We start from the raw sequence: 22098 nt of genomic DNA on the forward strand, positions 1-22098 counted from the left end.
AATTAAACAATGAGAAATCCCTTGCTGAAGGTAACTTCAAGACAGTCTTACAGCTGTACAGTGCATGGAAGATCATTTTTTTTTTTTTACAAAAATGCACAAATAAAAGCAGAAAACAGTATCACTCAAAATAACAAGTGCAATTTAGCAATGAAAGGAACTTAAATTTGCCTGGATGGCCCTGGACATAAATAAAACATTTCCTGAATGTAGGCTACGACTCCAAGCTTTTCTTCTTTCTTGGGCACCAGAAAGATTGTCTGACAAAGTCCTTTCCCTTTGTCTGAGAAACTTGTTATATGAATCCTAAAGGCAGCATTTGTCTCAGGACTGAAGGAAACGGGGAAGTTTAGTTTAATGGATGAGGAGGAATCCCCTGAAAAGAAGGAAGGGACTCCCGTTGCTAGCTGCAACCTTTCTGAATGATTCTCAGAACTCACTTGTCTGAAGTTACCTGATGCCATGGAGGTAAATGAAGGCTTAGACTTATGAAAGATTTCAGGGGATGCCAGGGTGGGAAGGGAGAAATGCCTGAAAGGACATTTAGTATATTCTGTCTTTTCAGATCGTCCTTGGTTCTGGGAGTCTCCCTCTTCTTTTTTGAGCTTCCCTGTCTTTGCTTTTTGAAATACCATTTGCCTGAACCTTGCAGAGAAAGCTTGTTCTATTTCTTATAAAAGGAGCCTGAAATGTATGAAAAGGCCCTATTATACTTTGGCAAGGAGGACTGAAAATTTCCAGTGACCCCTTGAAGTAACTTCTCTCTTTCATCAAATCTTTTAAGTAACACAGCAGAACAAGGACCAAACAATACTTCTCTGTCTAGGGGAGCAATCAAGATCTCTGTTTTGACATTCTCTGGTAAGGTTTGTGCACTTAACCAAGCAAACCTTCTCACTGCTGATCAAGTAGCACCTGCTCTATATACAGCATCAACACAGTCATAATAACTCTTCAAAGTATTTAGCTACCTGAGAAACAGAAGCTATTAAATTCAAAGATGCCTTAATCTTTGAAGACAGATGAGCAGTTAAATTCATATTCTCAGAAATGGGAAGCAGAAATTCTCACAGGAGCCTGACAATTCAGAATTCAAAAGGCCAAGGTAGAAGAATATTTTCTTTACAAATCTACCTAAAACTTTCCCATCACCATCAGAAAGAATAGGGTTAGCATTAACAACATGTTTGGCAACAAATTATTTTACTAAACAAATAACTACAGAGACTAATTTGGGATTTGAAAATATATATTTGTGGTCTGGAGTAACTTACAGTGGATATAAAAAGTGTACACACCCCTGATAAAATGCCAGGTTTTTGTGATGCAAAAAAATGAGACCACAATAAATCATTTCAAAACTTTTCTGACCTTTAATTTGACCTATAACCTGTACAATTCAATTGAAAAACAAATCTGTTAGGGGAAAAATATAAAAAAATAAAAAACATACAGTAAGCTGGTTGCATAAGTGTGCACACCCTTAAACTAATACTTTGTTGAAGCACCTTTTGATTTAAATTACAACTCTCAGTCTTCTTGGGTAGGAGTCTATCAGCATCGCACATCTTGATTTGGCAATATTTGCCCACTCTTCCTTGCAAAAGCGCTCCAAGTCTGTCAGACTGTGAGGGCCTCTCTTGTGCACAGCCCTCTTCAGGTCAACCTACAGATTTTCTACTGGATTTAGGTCTGGGCTCTGGCTGGACCATTCCAAAACTTTAATTTTCTTCTGGTGAAGCCATTCTTTTGTTGATTTGGAAGTATGCTTGGGATCATTGTCATGTTGAAAGGTGAAATTCCTCTTCATCTTCAGCTTTCTAGCAGACGCCTGAAGGTTTTGGGCCAAAAGTGACTGGTATTTGGAAATGTTAATTCCCTCCACCTTGACTAAAGCCCCAGTTCCAGCTGAAGAAAAGCAACCCCAAAGCATGATACCACCACCACCATGCTTCACCGTGGGGATGGTGTTCTTTTGGTGATGCAAAGTGATGTTTTTGAGCCAAACATACCTTTTGGAATTGTGGCCAAAAAGTTCAACCTTGGTTTCATCAGACCATAACACATTTTCCCACATGTTTTTGGGAGACTATGTATTATTTTGCAAATTTTAGCCGAGCCTGGATGTTTTTGTGTGTAAGAAAAGGCTTCCTTCCGTCTTGCAACCCTACCCCATAGGCCAGACATATGGAGAATACGGGAGATTGTTGTCACATATAGTATATACAACCAATATTTGCCAGAAATTCCTGCAGCTCCTTCAGTGTTGCTGTAGGTCTCTTGGCAGCCTCTATGACCAGTTTTTGTCTTTTCATCAGTTTTGGAGGGATGTCCAGTTCTTTGCAATGCCACTGCTGTCCCGTATTTTCTCCACTTTTTGATGACATCACTCTGTTCCATGGCATATCTAATGCTGTGGAAAAATTTTTTGTACCCTCCTCCGGACTGATACCTTTCAACAATGAGATCCATTTGATGCTTAGTAAGCTCTCTGCGATCCATGGCTTTTGCTGTAGTAGGCAACTGAGTAAATGTCAGGAAAATACTACTAGGGCAGCTGACCTTTATTTGGGGTTAATTCGAGTCACTTTAATTGATGGCAGGTGTATACCCAAGAAAACTGAATACTGTAATTAAAGCAAAAGGTGCTTCAACAAAGTATTAGTTTAAGGGTGTGCACACTTATGTAACCAGCTTATTATACATTTTTATTTTTTTTATATTTTTCCCCCTAACAGATTTGTTTTTCAATTAAATTGTACAGGTTATAGGTCACATTAAAGGTGGGAAAAGTTTTGAAATGATATACTGTGGTCTAATTTTTTTATATCACAAAACCTGGCATTTTAACAGGGGTGTGTTGTTGTTGTGTCTTTCGGCTTTTCCCGGTTAGGGGTCGCCACAGCGGAACTCCGGTCCGCTAATGATTGGAAATAGATTTTTACGTGCCGAGTTGCCAGCCCTGACACACAACCTTCAATGAAGGTACGCCCATTAACGCATATCCCAACGCAGAAGAAGCTCAAGCTGAGAATCGTACTGGACAATGTCTTTCTGTGAGGCGACAACGCTACCTCAGTACACTTTTTATATCCACTGTATAAAGTCCTTCAGATGTTTTAGGAGCAGGGGTTTGACAACCAGGCATACTACGGGCTGTCAAAAAAGCTGGTATGACAAAAGGAACATCTACAGACTGTGGAAATTGTAGTTGTGACAAGTAATGATATTTTTGCTTAGATACTGGAATTTCCCTCTGTTTTCACTGAAACAAGTATTTCATTCTGGCTATAGTGTCAGAAAAAGAACTCTTTTGGAGGTGCACAGAATGGAAGAAAAACTTTCTTCAGAGTCAGGTTCCCCCTCCTGTAGTGAAAGCACAGAAGAAACACAATCTAATTCCTGTCTTTCAGATTGGGAAGCAGTATCTTAAATATGGAAACCTTTTTCTTTTAAATTTTGATTCTTTACTCAGTACTAAAGAATTAAAGGCTTGAAAATAGCCCTTAGCAAAACCAAGCCAATTTTCCCCTATTCATCCTATGTTTAATAGGAGACATATGCTTAACTTTTTCTTCTTTTCCTAGGAGATCCTCTATAAAAAGACTGACTAAGAGCTGGGGCTCTTCCTCAGGAATCGGGCATCTTAGGTCAGCTTTGTGGTGAAGCATCATCTGCTCACTCCTCCAAAACCAACAAGAGTGGTTCTTCCATGCCCAAACAGGACAATACAAGTCACAGAGGATGTGACCATCTCCCGATTCTTACTGGTTTATCGACTAGTAACACCAGCAAGATCAAGAGAACCAAGATGCTTGAGCCCAAGCAACTTTACATACTTTTGCCATATTTTACATATATGTAAATCACCCTACTACATATATTTTTATCTTCTATTCCTTTCTCACATCACTCATTCAGTATTTCCGCAAATACTTTTTTCCCCTCCACTCATCCCTTTATAATATCAAGAACTTAAACCTCCCAAGCCTAGCAGTAAATCCTGCATCTCTTCTTTCATAACTTCCAAGTTTAATCCTTTCTTCCAATTTTCTTTTTGCATTTTTCTGAAATTTTCACTTTCCACCATCCCCTTTTAGCTTTTTCCTTCTTGAACGTTATTTCTACAAAATTTCCTATCTACATAATTTCATTTTGTTTAGACTTTACAACAGCATCCTCATGTATCATTCCATCAATTTTCTCTGCCCTTCTTTTGTAACATCCTGTCCTAAAAATAGTGAAATTTCTTCCTTCTTTCTGTTTAAAATATTTCTCTCTGTACAACATTGCTGAATTTTTCATTTATTTCAGTCATACAATTTCTTTTTCTCCTTTTCCTTAGGATCACATGAGGTTACTAGGCTAATGACCCTGGGATGCTTACAAGCCTAGCCAAGAGTTTATCCACAAAAAAGAAACTTCAGTCAGGACTTGTCGCCCGTGTCAATGAGGGACAAAGATGGAACCCCCTGGGACAAATTTGTGGTTTCCCATGCACTCATCAAGGTTACGCTTTAAGAGGGTCAGCGACGTACTCTGACATGTATGGGAAGTCTATTCCAGAGATGGGGAAGCCTCTGGGAGACCAACCTGTCTCTCCAGCAGGTTTTGTAGATGTATACTAAATTTAGGCCTATTGAGTGGGTAATGCGCAAGGAGTTAGACTTGCGGATATGAAGTCTCTCTAGTAGGGCAGGGTCCGATATTGCACTGCAAGGCGAGACACAGATCACCTCTGAGCATTCTGCATGATACCAAGTAGAGTGATAGTGATTTGAGCCTGTCCATATACAGACAGGTGTTGGAGGCCATGGATCATCTTTGTGAGGTATTTATGTGGCCTTGCCAGTTGGCTCAGGTGTTTGGAGAGGTACATACCAAACGGGGCATTATACTCAATTACAGGTCTAATGAGGGAGGAGTACAGACAGGTAATAACCTTCTTTTTTCTGGATGCAATCCCTTTATTTATGAGATGAACCAAGTAAAAGGCTCGCCACATGATGGTCGAATTTGAGAGTGTTGTCAACCTGAGTACCCAGGTCTCTCACCACAGGTTGTTTGCTTAGGGGCTTGTCGTTGAAGTGGTAATCAGTAGAGGCCATGTTTTATGTCGAATGGTATAATACATTTTTTTTTTGCATTTAACTTAAGGCCATGACTTTGGCAACAGTTATTTGTTGCTGTGAGACCCCCTTGCAGTATGTTAACATCATCTGGGGAGTCAATGACAGGGCCCAACTTAGTCATCTGCAAACTTGGTCAGCCACAGGCCCTTTGTCTTTGCCCGGACATCTGAGAAGTAGATGCCAAACAGTAGGGTCCCAGGACAGATCCCTGGGGAACACCACTAGTGACAAGTCTGCTGTCGGAGGTGGTGACACAAATTTTGACCTTGTGGGTCCTATCTGTGAGCCAATTGGCCACCCATCTGATGAGGCAGGGATTAACACCAAGTTGTGTTAGCTTTTCAATGATGCCCGAGTGGGGGATTGTGTCAAAGGCCTTGGCCATGATCTGGAACCCCAGGGGTGACAGGTGGAGGCCATCCCTAACAAAGCATAAAGGCCTGCCAACCATGTCATCTCAGGCAGATAGATACCAGAAAGTAAGCCAGTTGTTGAAGTCAATCATTTTTTGTTGGTATTGTGGTATCATTCTTGGTGAAGACAGGATGATGATTAGGGCTAGGGTCATACTTGCCTGAAGCACATACTCTTGAGAGGTCAATCAGGTCTCTCTTCATGCAGTACAGGAAGGTACGTCTCAAGTCATTCATATTAACATGGACAATGACAGAGTTATACTTGTACCTTTTGTGGAAACTTAAGTGCATGCGTGATGTGGCGGATTCCAGCACCTGACAAACAGCTGACTGTGACCTTCTCCTTGTTGAACCTGGTGAGGGGGACGTCAGTGTGTCTCACTACTGAGTCACCAATGACTAGTATTGTTTGGTTTATTGTTATGCTTTATGGGCTGCATTGCTTTATTGTTATACCTAACGGGCTGTGTTTGTGAGACGCTATTGTGTTGACTACTGTGTGTGATGTGATTGGTGCTGTGTGTGGAATGTTTGTGTGTGTTTTGGGGGTCTCTGTTGTTTAGGTAAGTTTTTGTTGAGGACCCCTGTATAGGTGGGCGTGTGACTCTGTGATGTGGGTGGTTGTGCTGGTAATCTCCTCTTTGTCAGGACTACTGACTGTGGTGTGAGAGAGCATGGATTCCACCTTACTGCTGTAGATACATTTTTTGCAAGCAAAAGAATTATGCGCTAGGAGAAGGGGACTCTATGAACATGAGGCAGTTGCTACACTGTCGCAGTATGCCCATGTCAACCAGGCTGACAGGGGAAACTGATGGGAATTGTCCATAGTGTCCTGAATACTTGGAGGACTTACGGAGAGCACATACTGACCATATAATCTTTTTCCCCATACTTGTAATTTTTTCTCTTTTTTTATTTTTAAATACATCTTTTTCAGCTAAACAATACATCTATTTTGTTTCTTCTTGTGCCATTCAACAATCACTAAAAAACTTCATCTCATTGCATATGCTATTCATATCTAATCCTAGAATTCTTAAGTCATCCCTTTCTCTTTTTTGTATCTTTCTTCCTCTTTTTCTTATTTTCCTCCTTCCTACTTCCCTCTGCCAAAAGATTACCTACTTTCTACTTTTGTTCTTTCCCTTTGTCTCACTCACCATCTTCCTCTTATTCACTTGCCAACCCATCATACTTGTATTCTGTGTCTGCATCTCTTCTACCATTAACCTTTCCCCTTCAGCTTTTACTTAATCTTTGGTCACATTTCTTTAACTTTCTATTTTACTCCTGTCACCCAGTTCACTTCCTTCCTGAATATTTTATACATATCATTTTCTTCCCTTTCGATTTCAGTTACCCATTCTTTTCCCAGCACTGGACATTTGAACCAGAAATGGCCAAGCCCATTATCATTTCCTACAAAAGGACAGCAGTCTCTAGCAGTATGGACTTGATCCCCACATTGGCCACATGTTTTTGTACATTCCTTAACCAAATGTTTTTCACCCTTACAATGAAAGCAAGCCTTCTGTTGGTCCCAGTACCTAACAACTGATCTTTTTTCATTCAATATTATAACATTTGGAATATGCTACAATTTTCCATCATGTACATCTATCTAATGTAACCCGCTTCACATCTCCCCTGCCCTTAAACTACTGTTATCGTACATTTTCTTTTTCCTCATGTAGTTTATCGCATACTGTCAGAAAAACAATCAACTTCAAGTTCCTCCATTTCGGACGTTCTGAATTGCATCATTTTTTTTCCTTTTCAACTGCATGTTCTTCTTTCGGCTGCTCCCATTAGGGGTCACCACAGCAGATCAACTGTTTCCATTTCTTCCTGTCCTCTGCATCTTGCTCCGTCACACCAACCACCTGCATGTCCTCTTGCACCACATCCATAAACCTTATCTTATGCCTTCCTCTTTTCCTGTTACCTGGCAGCTTCATCTTTAGCATCTTTTTCCCAATATACTCTGCATCCCTCCTCAGCACATGTCCAAACCAACATAATCTTGCCTGTCTGGCTTTGTCTCCAAACCTTCCAACCTGGGCTGACCTTCTAATATACTTATTCCTAATCCTGTCCATCCTCGTCACACCCAGTGCAAATCTTATCATCTTCAACTCTGCCACATCAAGCTCTGACTCCTGCCTTTTTGTCAATGTCATTGTCTCCAACCCATATAACATAGCTGGTCTCACTAACCTCTTGTAGACCTTCCCTTTCACTCTTACTGGTACTCGTCTGTCACAAATCACTCCTGACACTCTTCTCCACCCACTCCATCCTGCCTGTACTCTCTTCTTCACCTCTCTTCCACACTCACCATTACTCTGAACTGTTGATCCTAAGTATTTAAACTCATCCACCTTCGCCACATCTAGTACCTGCATCCTCACCATTCCTCTATCCTCCCTCTCATTCACACACATATATTCGGTCTTAGTCCTGTTGACCTTCATTCCTCTTCCCTCTAGAGCATATCTCCACCTCTCCAGGGTCTCCTCCACCTGTTCCCTACTCTCACTACAGATCACAATGTCATCTGCAAACATCATAGTCCAAGAGGACTTCTGTCTGATCTCGTCTGTCAACCTGTCCATCACCATTGCAAACAAGAAAGGGCTCAGAGCTGATCCTTGATGTAATCCCACCTCCACCTTAAACGCATCCGTCACTCTCACTGCTGTCACACTACCCTCGTACATATCCTGTACCACTCTTACATACTACTCTGACACTGCCGACTTCCTCACACAATACCACAACTCCTCTCTAGACACCCAGTCATATGCTTTCTCTAAATCCACAAAGACACGATACAACTCCTTCTGACCTTCTCTGTACTTCTCCATCAACACTCTCAGAGCAAACATCCCATCTGTAGTGCTCTTTCCTGACATGAAATCACCAATCATCACCACCCTTCTTAACACCTAGCTTTCACTACTCTTTCCCATAACTTCATGCTGTGACTGATCAATTTAATCCCTCTGTAGTTACTACAGCTCTTCACATCACCCTTATTCTTAAAAATCGGTACCAAAACACTTTCTCCATTCCTCAGGCATCCTCTCACTTTCCAAGATTTCATTAAACAATTTAGTTAAAAACTCCACTGCCCTTTAACCTAAACACTTCCATGCCTCCACAGGTATGTCATCGGGACCAACAGCCTTTCTGTTCTTCATCCTCTTCGTAGCTATCCTTACTTCCTCCTTGCTAGTCCCACTGCACTTCATGATTCACTATTTGCACATCATCCAATCTTCTCTCCCCCTCATTCTCTTCATTCATCAGCCCCTCAAAGTACTCTTTCCATCTGCTCAACACACTCTCCTCGCTTGTGAGTACGTTTCCCTCATTATCCTTCATCACCCTTACCTGCTGCACATCTTTACTAGCTCAGTCCCTCTGTCTTGCCAATCGGTACAGGTCCTCTTCTCCCTCCTTAGTGTCCAATTTTTTTATACAACTCTTCATACGCCTTATCCTTAGCCTTCGCCACCTCTCTCTTTGCCATGCACCTCATCTCCTTATACTCTTGTCTACTTTCTTCATCTCTCTGACAATCCCACTTCTTCACCAACCTCTTTATCTGTATACTCTCCTGTACTTCTTCATTCCACCACCAGGTCTCCTTGTCCTCCTCCTTCTTTCCAGATGTCACACCAAGCACCTTTCTAGCCATCTCTCTTACTAGCTCTGCTGTAGTTACCTAGCTATTCGGTAACTCTTCACTGCTACCAAGTGCCCGTCTTAACTCCTCCCTGAACATCACCTCACAATTATCCTTTTTCAATTTCCACCACTTGATCCTTGGTGAAAAATTAACTCTTTCCAAAATATGTTATTTTCTATCTCGTTCAAACTTTTCTAAACCGGAAAAAGCGTCAAACGTTACTTCACAAAAGTACTCTAACCCCAAATGTATAAACACTTTCACATCTTATAGATTATAGGTTCATAAGCTAACTGCCCTTGCGAGCCATTTTAAGCCTAGCCAATTATCCCTTGTGAGACTCAAACCCTGCACCTTGTACTTGCAAGGCAAACACCTTAACCATTAGGCCACCCTCCCAACCCCCAACAATTTTTTAGAGAAACCTCCCTAATGGCAAAATATATTCTTCATAATGTTGTACTATCAATAGTAACACTAGTTTTGCTTCTAATACTCACTACCAGTTTTTTTTTTTTAATCAAACTGCTATCCTTCAGCTCCTGTCAAAAGTCTCTCTTCACACTGAATACTTCCTCTTTTACCTTGACTTAGAAAAATTGCATATAATCTTTTTTCCCCTTCATTTCCATCATCCATACTACCCTATCATACAGGCAGGTTCTTAAAAATTACTTCACTTATCCTTCTTCATTTGGTTCTTCCTCTTTCATTAAATTTTCCAATACTTCTAAATTCAGACCTTCCCTTTCCAACTCCGTAAGCAGGATCTCATCTTACTCTGATTCTCTGTTTTTTTATGCAGGGAAAGGAAAAAAACGCTGGAAAACAAATGGCACCCTTGTCCTTGTGCAATGCAAAACAAGAAAAGGTTTTCTGCACAAGAGAACTTTCAATTCTGAGAGTTCTCTGGCTGAAGTCAAGGTTGTTAGAAGAGCAATCTTCCAGGACACAAACCGAATGTGAGTTGAAGACACTGGCTCAAAGGTGGGGTGGGGGCAGTTCAATTTTCTAAAAACAGAAAACGAAATGAGGTGCCAAAGCGCAGCCTCAGATAAAGAACCTCTTGTAGAAACTACTTTATTGGCAACTTGGAGAAAATAGGAAGCTCCATTGATAGACAAGCAGAAACAGCTGACGCATGTACCCCAATTCAGGCATAACTCAGTCCTGCACTGAACAGGGTTGACAGGTAAATGATGACCTGGAGCACCTGTGCTGATGCTGGGTCTTGTCCTCTGTCTTGGCACCAGTGGAAGAAACACTTCTATACTGCTAAACAAGATTTTCTTGGACTGGGTTTCTGGTCTCCCTTAAGATATTAAGCACATCCCCAAAACATGCGTCTGGAAAGCACAAGTGCTAAATCATCCAAAGTGTCAGTTCAACATTTGTAAGTTTAAGAGACTGGTCATCCCCCCTCCTTAGTTCGGAAGTCCATATGCCAGCATGAATGGTTCTTCCCTTGCCAGGCTCAGCAAGGAGAAGAAACAATGCTACCTCAGCCAAAAGGACGCTATCAGGATCATTTTTAGCCTTCTTCTGATATAGTTACAGTAGTCCAGGGAATAAGAGGGAAATTGTACAGAAATAGGCTCACCCAATGGATTGAGATGGTACCCATTTCCTGGGCCTCTCCTGTCAATACCCAGAAGCAATATTTGTACAGTTGTCTTGCTTTCTAGAGAAGCAAAAAAGTCAATTTTTGGCATAGCTCACTTTCAGACTTCATCCAATAACACTTCACTCATTTTCTTTCAATTGCTGCGGTTCAGGGTTAACTTGCTTAAGCTGTCTGACAGACAGGTGATCATTGAAAGGTCATATTGAATCCTGAGTGTCAGACCAGATACCAGTACTAGTTCTCATACTTAGACAGCCAATCTGCATAAGAGATAGGACTGGGTTCCCCCATCCTTGCTTGCGTACTACAGTGATGTAGTATTTTCTGTTCTGATAAGCAGGGGTCCCTGATGTCAAATGCATTTGAATGCTCTGATGGCTAGAAGGACTACCATTATTTCTTTGACATCTGTGTGTAAAATTCCTGAAGCTCTTGTCCCAGTTACCATGCACTCTCAGGTCTCCCACACAGGATCCCCAAGCAAATTCCAAGAAGTCTATTGTCTGAGGTTTGGGATTCTGACTTCACCTTGAAGAATATCCCAAGTTGGAAAGAATTGTCCAATCCACCAAAACGTTCGTTCTTGATGTAAGGCAGAAGGGGGTATACTGATCTGCAAGGAATGTGCATGCTGGCACCACCTATTTCTGAGATATCGCTACAGTTTTCATATCTACAGTCTTGCCAAGGGAACTATCATCCAAGACTCTGAGAATAGCCCGGGTTGAAATACTGCTGCTCTTAGCAACCTTGCTGAAATACTGAGCTAGGATCAAAATCTTGTCTATAGTAGTACAGCTTTTTACTTGATCAAATCAAAAATAGCTCCCAAGAAGTCAGCTTGCCTTCTAGGCCATACATAAGAAATTTGGAAGCTTAATGACAATCCCTTTTGTCCCGAGTACTGACGCCCACTGGTTTGAAAAGAAGCATGTCACTGTGGTATTTAAAATTCTTTCTATTGACTGCAGGGAAGTTGTAATGAGGCAATCTTCCACATGTGGAAACATGTCAACACCCTTTGTACTGAAATAAAGCAAAACTGGAGACTGGCACTTTGTGAATACCCTGGGTGCACTAGACAAGCCAAAGGGCAAGGTTGTGAATCAATAATATGAGCCACTTGCTTTGAAACTAAGGAACTACTTTGAACTCCTTTGTCCCCTTTGCTACAGGGATGTGCAAAAAGGTATTAGCATAAGCATTTGTGCACGGATCATGGGTAGGAGATTCTACATGGTCAGCAACTTGAATTTTGGGGCCACAATATCCATCTTTAACAGGGATTAAGAAAAAGCCTTGAACAGGATCCTGTTACTTTATTTAGTTCCAGCACAGTTTTTTTTGTTCCCTATATTGTAAGGCTTTCTACCTGCAGGGGTATCAGATACTGCTGATCTTTTTGAAAAGGTGGAATACTAATGATGTTTGATTTTCTTTGAAACTGTAGTCTATACCCCTTTTGCAAGCATAGTCACTTCTGAGTAATTACTTCCCATTGATCTGCAAAGAAGGCCAGTGTGCCCTCTATTCCTCCTTTGCAAATAGAATAAGGAGGATAAGAAGGTTGGGGTACGAATTTCAGAAGGAAAGGTTCTCTTGTGATTCATAGCAGCTCCCTTTAATTATCACAGCCCTAAGAGTGCCTAAGTCTGCCTTTCCTGTCAGTCTGCCGCTTTTCTTCTGACCTTTCCCTTTTTGTCCTCAGTTCTTGCCTTGTTTGGGAAGAAAGGGACATCTTTTATTTAGGTAGTTTAGAATATACCTGGGGGCTACATAAAGAAAACAGTCTTTGACATGCTGCACAATTTTCCTCTTTTCCTCAAGCTTTTTGAAAACCTTTTATGCAGGGGTCCCAAGAGAACTCCTTATCCAGTGGGACAACCAGGAGTTCAATCTTTACATGAACTGACAATGCTCTGGAAGGCATTGAGTTCCCCAACTAAGAATGCCTCCTAACTACTACCCTTGTAGCAGCTGCCCTGCATGATGTTTCAACAGCATCATAGCCACATTTCATGGACTGCTTGGCAGCCTGAGAACTAAGTTATATAGGTCAAGCATTTACATCCCAAGGCTCTTATCTCTCTATCCCCTCTGCCTCTTGTCTTAGCTGATCACGGTTGGGACTCCTGAAACTTTAATATGCCAGACTGGCAATTAAGGGCCCTTAGTGGCCAGGGTAGCAAACAGGTAGGATGGCTTTCCCAATCAGTTGAACAACCTACTCTTCCCCTGTAATTTGGGACTGAAATCCAGGCTGTAGTCCCAATGGATCCCTTGATGGCATTCATGGACAATACTGCTGCATCGGCAAGTAGACCTTTGTACAGGCACTTGGACACATGTATCTTGTAGAAGTGGTCAGGATTCCAGGCGAATACAGAGAATAAAGGAATTATCCAGAACTTCTAATACGGCAGCTATGCAAGGGGTCTCGACTCTGACAAGTCCAAAATCTGCCTGCACCTAGTCAGGGCGAAAAGGTACTCCTCGGTTTCTCACTTGGAAATCTTGAAAGAAAAGATCATCAGATGGTAAGGATGAGTACAGGCTACCTCCATTAGCCGATTCCGTAATAAAAGACTAGGGGACATCTCATTCACACAGGCCAGCTCCTCCACCTCAGAATCTGAGGTATCTACTCCCTCTGGGGAGAAGGTTCCTTTTTTTCTTTTTACAAGAGTACTCCTAAAAACCTTAACATATGTTGTCTGCCTAGATTTCATGAATTACATTAAATCACTGCCAAGCTGAAATGGTCCTATGGTAGGGGGCTGAGATCCAGAAAGCTTTGGCAAACTGATGAGCATTTCAGGGTCTGTGTTTCATTGTGTGGTCTAATTTGTAGGCAGTGGGATATGGGTGGATGTTTATGACTTTAATGTAGTCCCCTTTGACTTCCTATTGAACAATGTGGGTGTCGGAGATCTGCACAGTGGCTGGGGGCCTAAGGCAAGGCAGCCCAAGGAGTTTCAGCAAAGGCCTTGGCCAATAAAGGGATAGCTATAGGGGCTTATAAAGTGCCTCACCAACTGATACCATCCAACATAAGTAGGTCTCTGACTTTGAAGTGGCTTTATTGGCCATCTGAACAGACTTTGCCATTGGGTGCTTCTCTTTCCTTTTCTTAGGGAAATCAGAAGATTAAAGTGGCAGATGCTATGATTTGCTTAGACCAATCGTGGGATTTCTGGGAGAAAAACTTTTCTAAGGAATTCCCTCTTTGCCTGATGTCATATTGAGAGTAAACATGCTGGAGACAAGCTGGTCACATTATGCTTTAGAGTCAGGCAAAAAAGATAGATTATGGAAGTCTCTGTGCAGAAATTTTGTCTACACTTGATCCTGTTGCCTTATTACCTAAAAATCCGTAAAACCATATACTCTTCTTCTTCATTTGGCTTTTCCGGTTATTACAAAAGCAATACTAATAATATAAGGTTTCCCAGCTGGGTACTTATGTGCAAACTTTGGGTTAAAGCCAAACTAATGAAATGACAATGCAACAGATTTGCATTAAATGCTTATCAAGCTGCAGCAAGAAAGATCTGAATATAATGTTGAGTGATTTTCCTTAATACCCACACCACCTTGATGTTTGTATGGTAGGGGGGAGTCCACCGGGGCTTGCAGGAGGAAGGTATTCTGGCAGGCCATTTGGCTTCTGCAGAAAGGAATCACCACTGACAATGCTCCATCAGTGAATTATGAGGAACATCAACAAAGTTCTAAAGAAGAAAATAAAGACAAGTCTTAAACCAGATAAGCAAAATTATGGAAGACAATTTATATGTATAAACCCTATAAGTCTTCAATTACTAGCAAGCCCATAGGACAGATAGTTTTCAGGAAGTTACTGAGTGAGGTTGATAAATTAAAGATTCACGACATCTATCAGCTTGCATGCAAAAGGTCACACATTACAACTTTTAAGCAGCCCTTTTATACCAACTTAATTGCAACAATGGACAACAGGATAAAGATCAACGCTATCAATACAAATTTATATGCAGTCTATAACACAGTAGCCCATGTATTCTTAATGAACAATTTAGACGTTGTGGACTTTTCATGTCAAATTAACTGGATTCGTCAGTAGTTAAGAAAATATGGTTGATCTTTATGGAGTGTGTACACCAAAGCCACGGAGTATGATCAAGGGGCTTTATAAGGTTTGACATTGGGTCCTTATTGCTTCCATGTGTACTACATCACCTTAATATTCCATCAGATATTTTTATTCTTTCTATGTTGATAATCTAAAATTAAGTAGGTGCATCACCAAAAATGCAAACTATGTAAATCTTCAAAACTGTCTAGAAACCTTGGATCAATGGACCAAAAGTTACAGCACCCCCAAGATTCATAAATCAGTAGCACTGGCAAAGTGCTATGCAATGCAATCCTTATTTATTTACTTATTCATTCATTCTAATTAAAGAAACATGTCAACAGACTGACTTTTTTTTCCAAACACGAAAACTCTGAAAATACTTCAAAGAAGGCACTTTGCTGAAACTCTAGGTGTCGTTTTTTTTTTTTTGCAGGGGGCTCCCCACCCATGAATTTAAATATACCTAGGTCACACAATAATGGAGAAAAGGGAATTCTCCACAGTCAGTGAAAATAAAACGTTTTCGCTGAAACAGCCAATCTTCTGACAGGCTCCCTTTTTTAAATTTCTAATGTTTCAAAAAATGGGGGTAATGCGGCTATGTATTCATTCAAAATAAAATACTTACATGCAATAGCATTTAGGCTAGCTCCTTTCAATGAAACACTGAAAGTTTAAAAAACGCTATCACGTTACATAGAGCTTCACCAGTGCTGATCATTTACGAATCCTGAAGCATGGTTATTAAAACAAACAAAAATAATAAGGGATATGAGAACTCTAATATATCACACAGGTTGGCGACAAGAATACCAAAACAATATCAGTCATTAAAGAATTGGGTATTCTTGTCAACAACAAACAAAAAGCATATGACCAGTATAATAAACACATGTATTATGGAATATTTTAAGTCAAGAGATACTGAGATAATTCCAAAAGTTGAATTTGACAGAATTCTCTGGTGTCTATTGCATAAAGAGTTACTAAAGGCCGAGACTGCCACTTTACAGAAAAAAAAATGGAATTCATAGTCTGCGCCCTGTAACAAACTTATATTCATTAGAATACAGGCAAAAATTAGGTGACTTGAATGAGGTCTTCAAGGCTTCAAAAAAATCCCTATTTATGGAAATGCCTAAGTCGTATTAAAAGTAATAGAAAATCGCCAAAAAGATTTCTGAGAACATATTCACAAAATTACAGGAGTACAAATTGTTTCTAAGAATGGGTAGTTGAACACTGGAATTTGTTTACCAAAGAAACTGCAAAACAGTAAAGACCAGGACTCCAAGTTAGCCTTTACTGACAAAAAGTGCTGTGAACAGCTGGCAAGCTGTAACTGCATATACCAGTGCATGTATCCCTATTATAGTATATTATGCAGACACTGAAAAGTATTTGCTGGAGTGGTCTGTCAATCCCAGAACAAACTCTGCTCTACTCTGACTTTACAGTTGCCCTAGCAAACATCATCTAAATTTATATTAAAATTAAGCAGTGCAACATTTTTATGCCAATTACAATTACTCACTTTAACTATAGCAAGAAGGTAAGGTTTTGCCTTTCTCTATAATTTCTATCTAATCATAAGCATAAGGAAAGCTATTCCACTATCCCCACTTGTCTGTTCTATGCCAAGACCAACCCCCTTTAAACATTCCCTATAAGGCAACATAGACAGTTGAATGAACTGTAACAATGTACTGAATATAAATTCTTAGAATTTACAGCTGACCCAGGGCATGCACAAGTCCAGACAACTTTATTTCAAAGCTTATGGATATTTTAGCATAATTTAGAAGAAAGTTAATTTCTAATTTAAATGCTAATAAAACAATCAACATCAAGTATTCTCCATTATAACACATCAGATATCAATTTCCATTTAAACAAAACAAAACGTTCTAAATATTTTGGAAGTGACATTTCTCCCAACTTGAAAATATCAAACAGCACCTTTAAAATAAATCAGCAAGACATGGGTTTAGAAAAAATGAACATTCTCTTACTTAACTCACAAAGAATACAAGTTATTTAATTAACCACAACAAACATTATGCCCACCTCAAGTCATCCATATGACACATCTTAGACAAATAAGTATACCCTAAAAAAAGTTTATATGAAGTTGGGAAAACCTAACACCAGGTACAAATAAATTAATCTGTGCCTGAATAGTTAACAAAATATATGGTATAAAAGTAAACCACACACACAGTAATATGCTGATTCTGTATTAACTAGTCTGGATTTTCTAGAAACAACCTTTAGACAATCTGACAAAGAATAGCCCTCTTCCCCCCTACTTTACTCCTCCTCCTTGTCAACCCCGTTCCAATTTAGTGATAAAATAATTTTAAAATTAAGCACGCTGAATATATTTCGAATTGATATTCTGCCTTTTTACTTATTAGAGGGCTTTCTGGATTATCCACTTTCACCTTCATTTCCCATTTTCATAACCAATAAACACCCCATTCCTGAGCAAGTCCACTCATTTCCTCTCCCAAGGTATTTTACATGATGATATGAGAGAGGGGCAACAGTGGTGGATCGTGGCCATCATCCAGAGAAAGCTATGAGATTTTTTAATATGTTCCTATCACTCATGCCAGCAAGCTAGGTGCAATGTCGGCTACTATGAGCCCTCCAGCAAGTTCATACTTTTGCAAATTCACAGTGCAAGCACCCCTTAAGTTGTGCGTGTGTCTCCCTACTTCTTTTGCACAGGAACACACTTCAAAGGCCTTCCCTTAAATGACATTGTTATGGTAGGACATTATCAACACTTTTGTCGCAGAATGAATAAGCCAGATTCAGACAGTACCTCTCATTCAACTCCAGCTAGCTTCTCCAGGCATGACACTTTTCAAAACTCATGTTTTTCTGTTCTATGGTCAGGACTGGAGCCTTCTACACCACACACAGCTGTTTCATAAGATCCATATATGTAGTAAGTAATCAGTGTATAATGTCTGACTTTCTGCAGGTGCATACTTGGGAATGACTGTACCTATTGTGACTGTAGTGCGTACCAATGAGTTGCGGACAGGGCTCAGTCTTACAGTGACGGTGGCATATTACCTGCCAGAACAGTTCCAGGAACAACCGCCTGAGCCTTATGATACTGAGATTGTGATTGAAGACTGGCCTGCAACAGTTGCATACACAAGGTAACTTATTTTCAGACTTTGTTTTAATGTATTGGGAGAGACATTTACTTTTATTTTGAATGTGTTAACCAAGGTACAGCATTGTTTCTACTGGACCCATTAGTGTCTCAGCCTGGACATAAACACAATAGCTATAACACATTATATGCAGAATAAATTAAAAAATATATACATGCATTATAAATAAAGTGATCAGAGTTGGCTTGAAGTACAAAAACAAAAGACACATGACACTGTATATACATATTATAATAAGAAGTTATGTACCTACCATAACGTTCCATGTTAGTTGTCTTCTCTCGCCTTCTTTCTTGCTTGATGGGTTCGGAGCCGATCCTCGGCCCGACTCGCACTTGCTTTAGCTCGAGAACTCCTTTTACCAGCTCGAGGCAGCCCCATATCCCATGATGCAAGGCAGGAAGTACCCAGATCTCGTTTGTTGACAAAAGGGCAATAACACCAAGCATAACATACTTCCCAAAGGAAGAAGAAACTTACAGATGGAAAAAGGACCAGGTCTGAATGGTCTTTAGCATAACAGTTTCTTATACAAGGTCTGTCCAGGCCAGGGGAAGGAGGGAGGGTCGAAGAAAGAAGGCGAGAGAAGACAACTAACATGGAACGTTATGGTAGGTACATAACTTCTTAATGTTAAGTTGTCAATCTCGCCTTCATTCTTGCTTGATGGGACCGCGTCCCTAGCACCTCTATCCTGGGTGGCTCAATGGAACAAACTCTTGAGGACTGTAGAGCCAAAACTGGCTCTGTCCCTGGAGGCCAAGTCCAATTTGTAATGGGAAACAAAAGTGTGAGGAGTGGCCCAAGTGGCGCTCCACAAATAGTGTCCAAAGGTAGTCTAGCTTGAAAAGCTGTAGAAGTAGCTAAACTCCTAGTTGAATGTGCTTTAGGTTTTGAGCACAGCTGTTTTCCCCTGATCGTATAAATTTCAGTGATGACCAAGAAAGCCATCTGGACAAAGTCACTTTAGAAACAGGTAGGCCTTTTTTATTATCCGCATAGGAGACAAAAAGTTGATCAGATTTTCTAAATTTTTTTGTTCTGTCCAAATAATATCTGAGCTGACGGTGGACGCCAAGATAATGTAGCTTTTGTTCAGCTCTATCTGAACAGTTAGGAAAAAATACGGGGAGATCAATGGATTGATTCAGATTGGTTTTTGAAGCGACCTTAGGTAAAAATGATGGATTAGTTCTCAAAGATACTCTGTCTTTGTGAAAAATCAAATAGGGGGGTCGAACCGAAAGAGCATGAAGTTCAGACACCCTCCTAGCAGATGTAATAGCCACTAGGAATAAAGTTTTCCAAGAAAGATATTTCAGGAACAAGAAACAGCTGGCTCGAAGGGGAAGAATCAAGGATGTCAGCACTAAATTTAGATCCCACTGAGGAGGAGGATTCCTGATTGGAGGCTTTAGTAGGAAAATTCCTTTCAAGAAGGCCCTGCAGAGCCTATGGGACATAATATTATGATCTGCTATCCCGACATGAAAATTAGAAATAGCAGCCAACTGAACTCTGACTGTTGAGGAAGAGGAGCCTGCATGAAAAATCTCTGCTAAGAAGTCCAGAACTGCCTGGACAGGGGCAGTAAAAGGATCAATATTTTGGGCCTTAGCCCAATAAGAGAAACGTCTCCATTTGCTTGTATAAATCCTCCTGGTAGAGGATTTTAGTGAAGCTACTATAATATCTCTAACTGGGTTAGAGATCAAAGGAAGCCTGGCTAAGGAAGGAAGTGGAGCAACCATGCTGTGAGGTTGAGAGAAGGGATTGACCGGTGCAGCTGACCGGATTGGTGAATCAGTAGATCTGGCACTGGGTCCAGATGCCACGGCTGCACCAAAAGGTGACGATGGAGGAACGGGAACCAAACTTGTCGAGGCCAGTAAGGGGCAATGAGAATCAATTTGGCTCTCAAAACGGTAGCTTTCTGGATCACCTGAGGGATCAGAGGAAATGGAGGGAAGGCATAAAGAAGTCCCTGGGGCCAAACCTGGGTCAGAGCGTCTCTGGGGCGATGGCCTGATAGAGGGAAGTGGCTGAAGAAGTCTGGACATTTGCTGTTTTGGGGAGTAGCAAAAAGATCGCAACATGGACGACCCCATTCCAGAAAAATCTCTTCCGCTATGGATTGCTTGAGAGACCACTCGTGAGGCATGAGAATAGCTCTGCTCAATCTGTCCGCTATAATGTTGGTTTTCCCAGGGATATGCGTTGCTACCAGAAACCGATGAGAGGAGATCGCCCATTGCCATAGTCTGAGCGCTTCTCGACACAAGGGGTAGGACTTGGTTCCGCCCTGTTTGTTGATATACCAAACTACAGACATGTTGTCTGTGAGGACTGCAATTGTCCCTACGGGAAGAAAGTCGTTGAGGGCTTGCAACGTTAAAAGCACTGCTCTCATCTCCAGGACATTTATGTGCAGATGGTACTCGAACGGTTGCCACGCCCCATGAACCATCCTGCCCTGATAATGACCCCCACCCGATCAGGGAGGCATCCGTGGTGACAGTGGCTATCGGGACGGAGGTACAAAGCACCTGCCTTGGTGAACCTGAGACGATGTGATCCACCAAGCAAGATGTTCTTTGCATGTTTGTGTCACCAGAATCTGGTGACGCATTGGGAGTTGCTGGTATGACCACTGTGTGAACAGCATCCACTGAAGGAGGCGCATGTAGAATCGAGCCAGGGGAAGAAGAGTAATGGCCGCAGCCATGAGACCTAATACCTTTAGAACCATTCTGGCCTGTACCTTCTTGCTGGCCAGAATGATCCTGACATGAGTCTGAATGTCTGAAACTCTTTGTTCTGTAAGGGTAGCTGACATCCGAGCAGTGTTTAAGTTTGCGCCTATGAAGGTAATAGACTGCAGGGCGATAAGGATGACTTTTCGAAGTTGACTGAGATGCCCAAATGAGAACAAAGGTCTATTGTGTAATCCCTGGCTTGTATAAGCTGATGCCTGGTGGTGGCTGACAGGAGCCAGTCGTCGAGATACGGAAACACCTGGAATCCTTGACGTCTCAGGTGAGCCGTGACCACTGCCATGCATTTGGTGAACACTCTGGGGGCTGTAGTGAGACCAAAGGGCAGGGCTCTGAACTGGAAATGACTGGACCCCAGCCGAAAGCGGAGAAATCTCCTGGAGCGTCTGTGAATTTTGATGTGATAGTACGCATCCTGAAGATCTATTGAGCACATCCAGTTGTCCTTCTGTAAGAAGGGCAGAATTGACTGAAGAGTGACCATTCGGAATCTTGTCTTCCTGAAAGACTTGTTGAGTCTGCTGAGATCCAATATTGGTCTCCAGTCTCCCGTCTTTTTGGGGACCAAAAAGAACCTTGAGTAGATTCCGGGCTCTGAATGGTCTATTGTAACTGGCTGAATGGCTCTTTTTTGCAGTAGTTTTGCGATTTCTAACTCTGCAATGTCCCTTAGACCGGGTGGTACATCTGGAAGGGAACTTGAGGGAAGGGACTTTCCTCGAAAGGAATTATGTAACCCTTGGATATGATCGACTGTACCCATCTGTCTTGAGTGAGGGAATGCCAGGCTTCTGGGTACAGTGATAATCTTCCCGACTGCCTCCAAGGAGGGACAGCCGGGCAACACCTCAGGGATGCTGAAAGGGCTTCTCAGGAAGAGACTCCCTGTTGCCCTGGTTCTTGGACCCCTCTGCCTCTAGAGCGGCGTCTGTTGTTGTTACCCCTCTGCCTCTAGGGGTAAACTGACCACATGAATCCCGCGTGACTCCTTGGGATTTACGGAACCACATCTTCCCACCCTTCTGTCCTTTGGGATAAGGCCTAGAAGGGGTGGAAAAACGGACTCCAACAGCAGAAAGAGTCTTGCCGTCCTGCTCACACCTGGTCAAGGTCTCCTTCACCTGAGGGCCAAACAAAGCTGACC

General features: G+C 41.5%; 2 protein-coding genes across 3 annotated transcripts in view; one reads left to right on the forward strand and one right to left on the reverse strand.

Annotated features, from left to right (window-relative positions):
• Positions 1-22098, reverse strand: part of FANCM (FA complementation group M) — a 2552324-nt gene that overhangs the window by 1882574 nt on the left and 647652 nt on the right. The window lies entirely within an intron of this gene.
• LOC122804424 (heme-binding protein 1-like) overlaps positions 1-22098 on the forward strand; it is a 387784-nt gene that overhangs the window by 270599 nt on the left and 95087 nt on the right. Inside the window, exon 4 of the mRNA XM_044074267.1 lies at positions 17979-18162. Coding sequence (XP_043930202.1) covers positions 17979-18162 — 184 coding nt within the window. The remainder of the gene's footprint in view (positions 1-17978; positions 18163-22098) is intronic.

Source organism: Protopterus annectens, chromosome 6.part0, assembly GCF_019279795.1.
Source record: "Protopterus annectens isolate FY-2018-M chromosome 6.part0, PAN1.0, whole genome shotgun sequence".
NCBI lineage: Eukaryota > Metazoa > Chordata > Ceratodontiformes > Protopteridae > Protopterus > Protopterus annectens.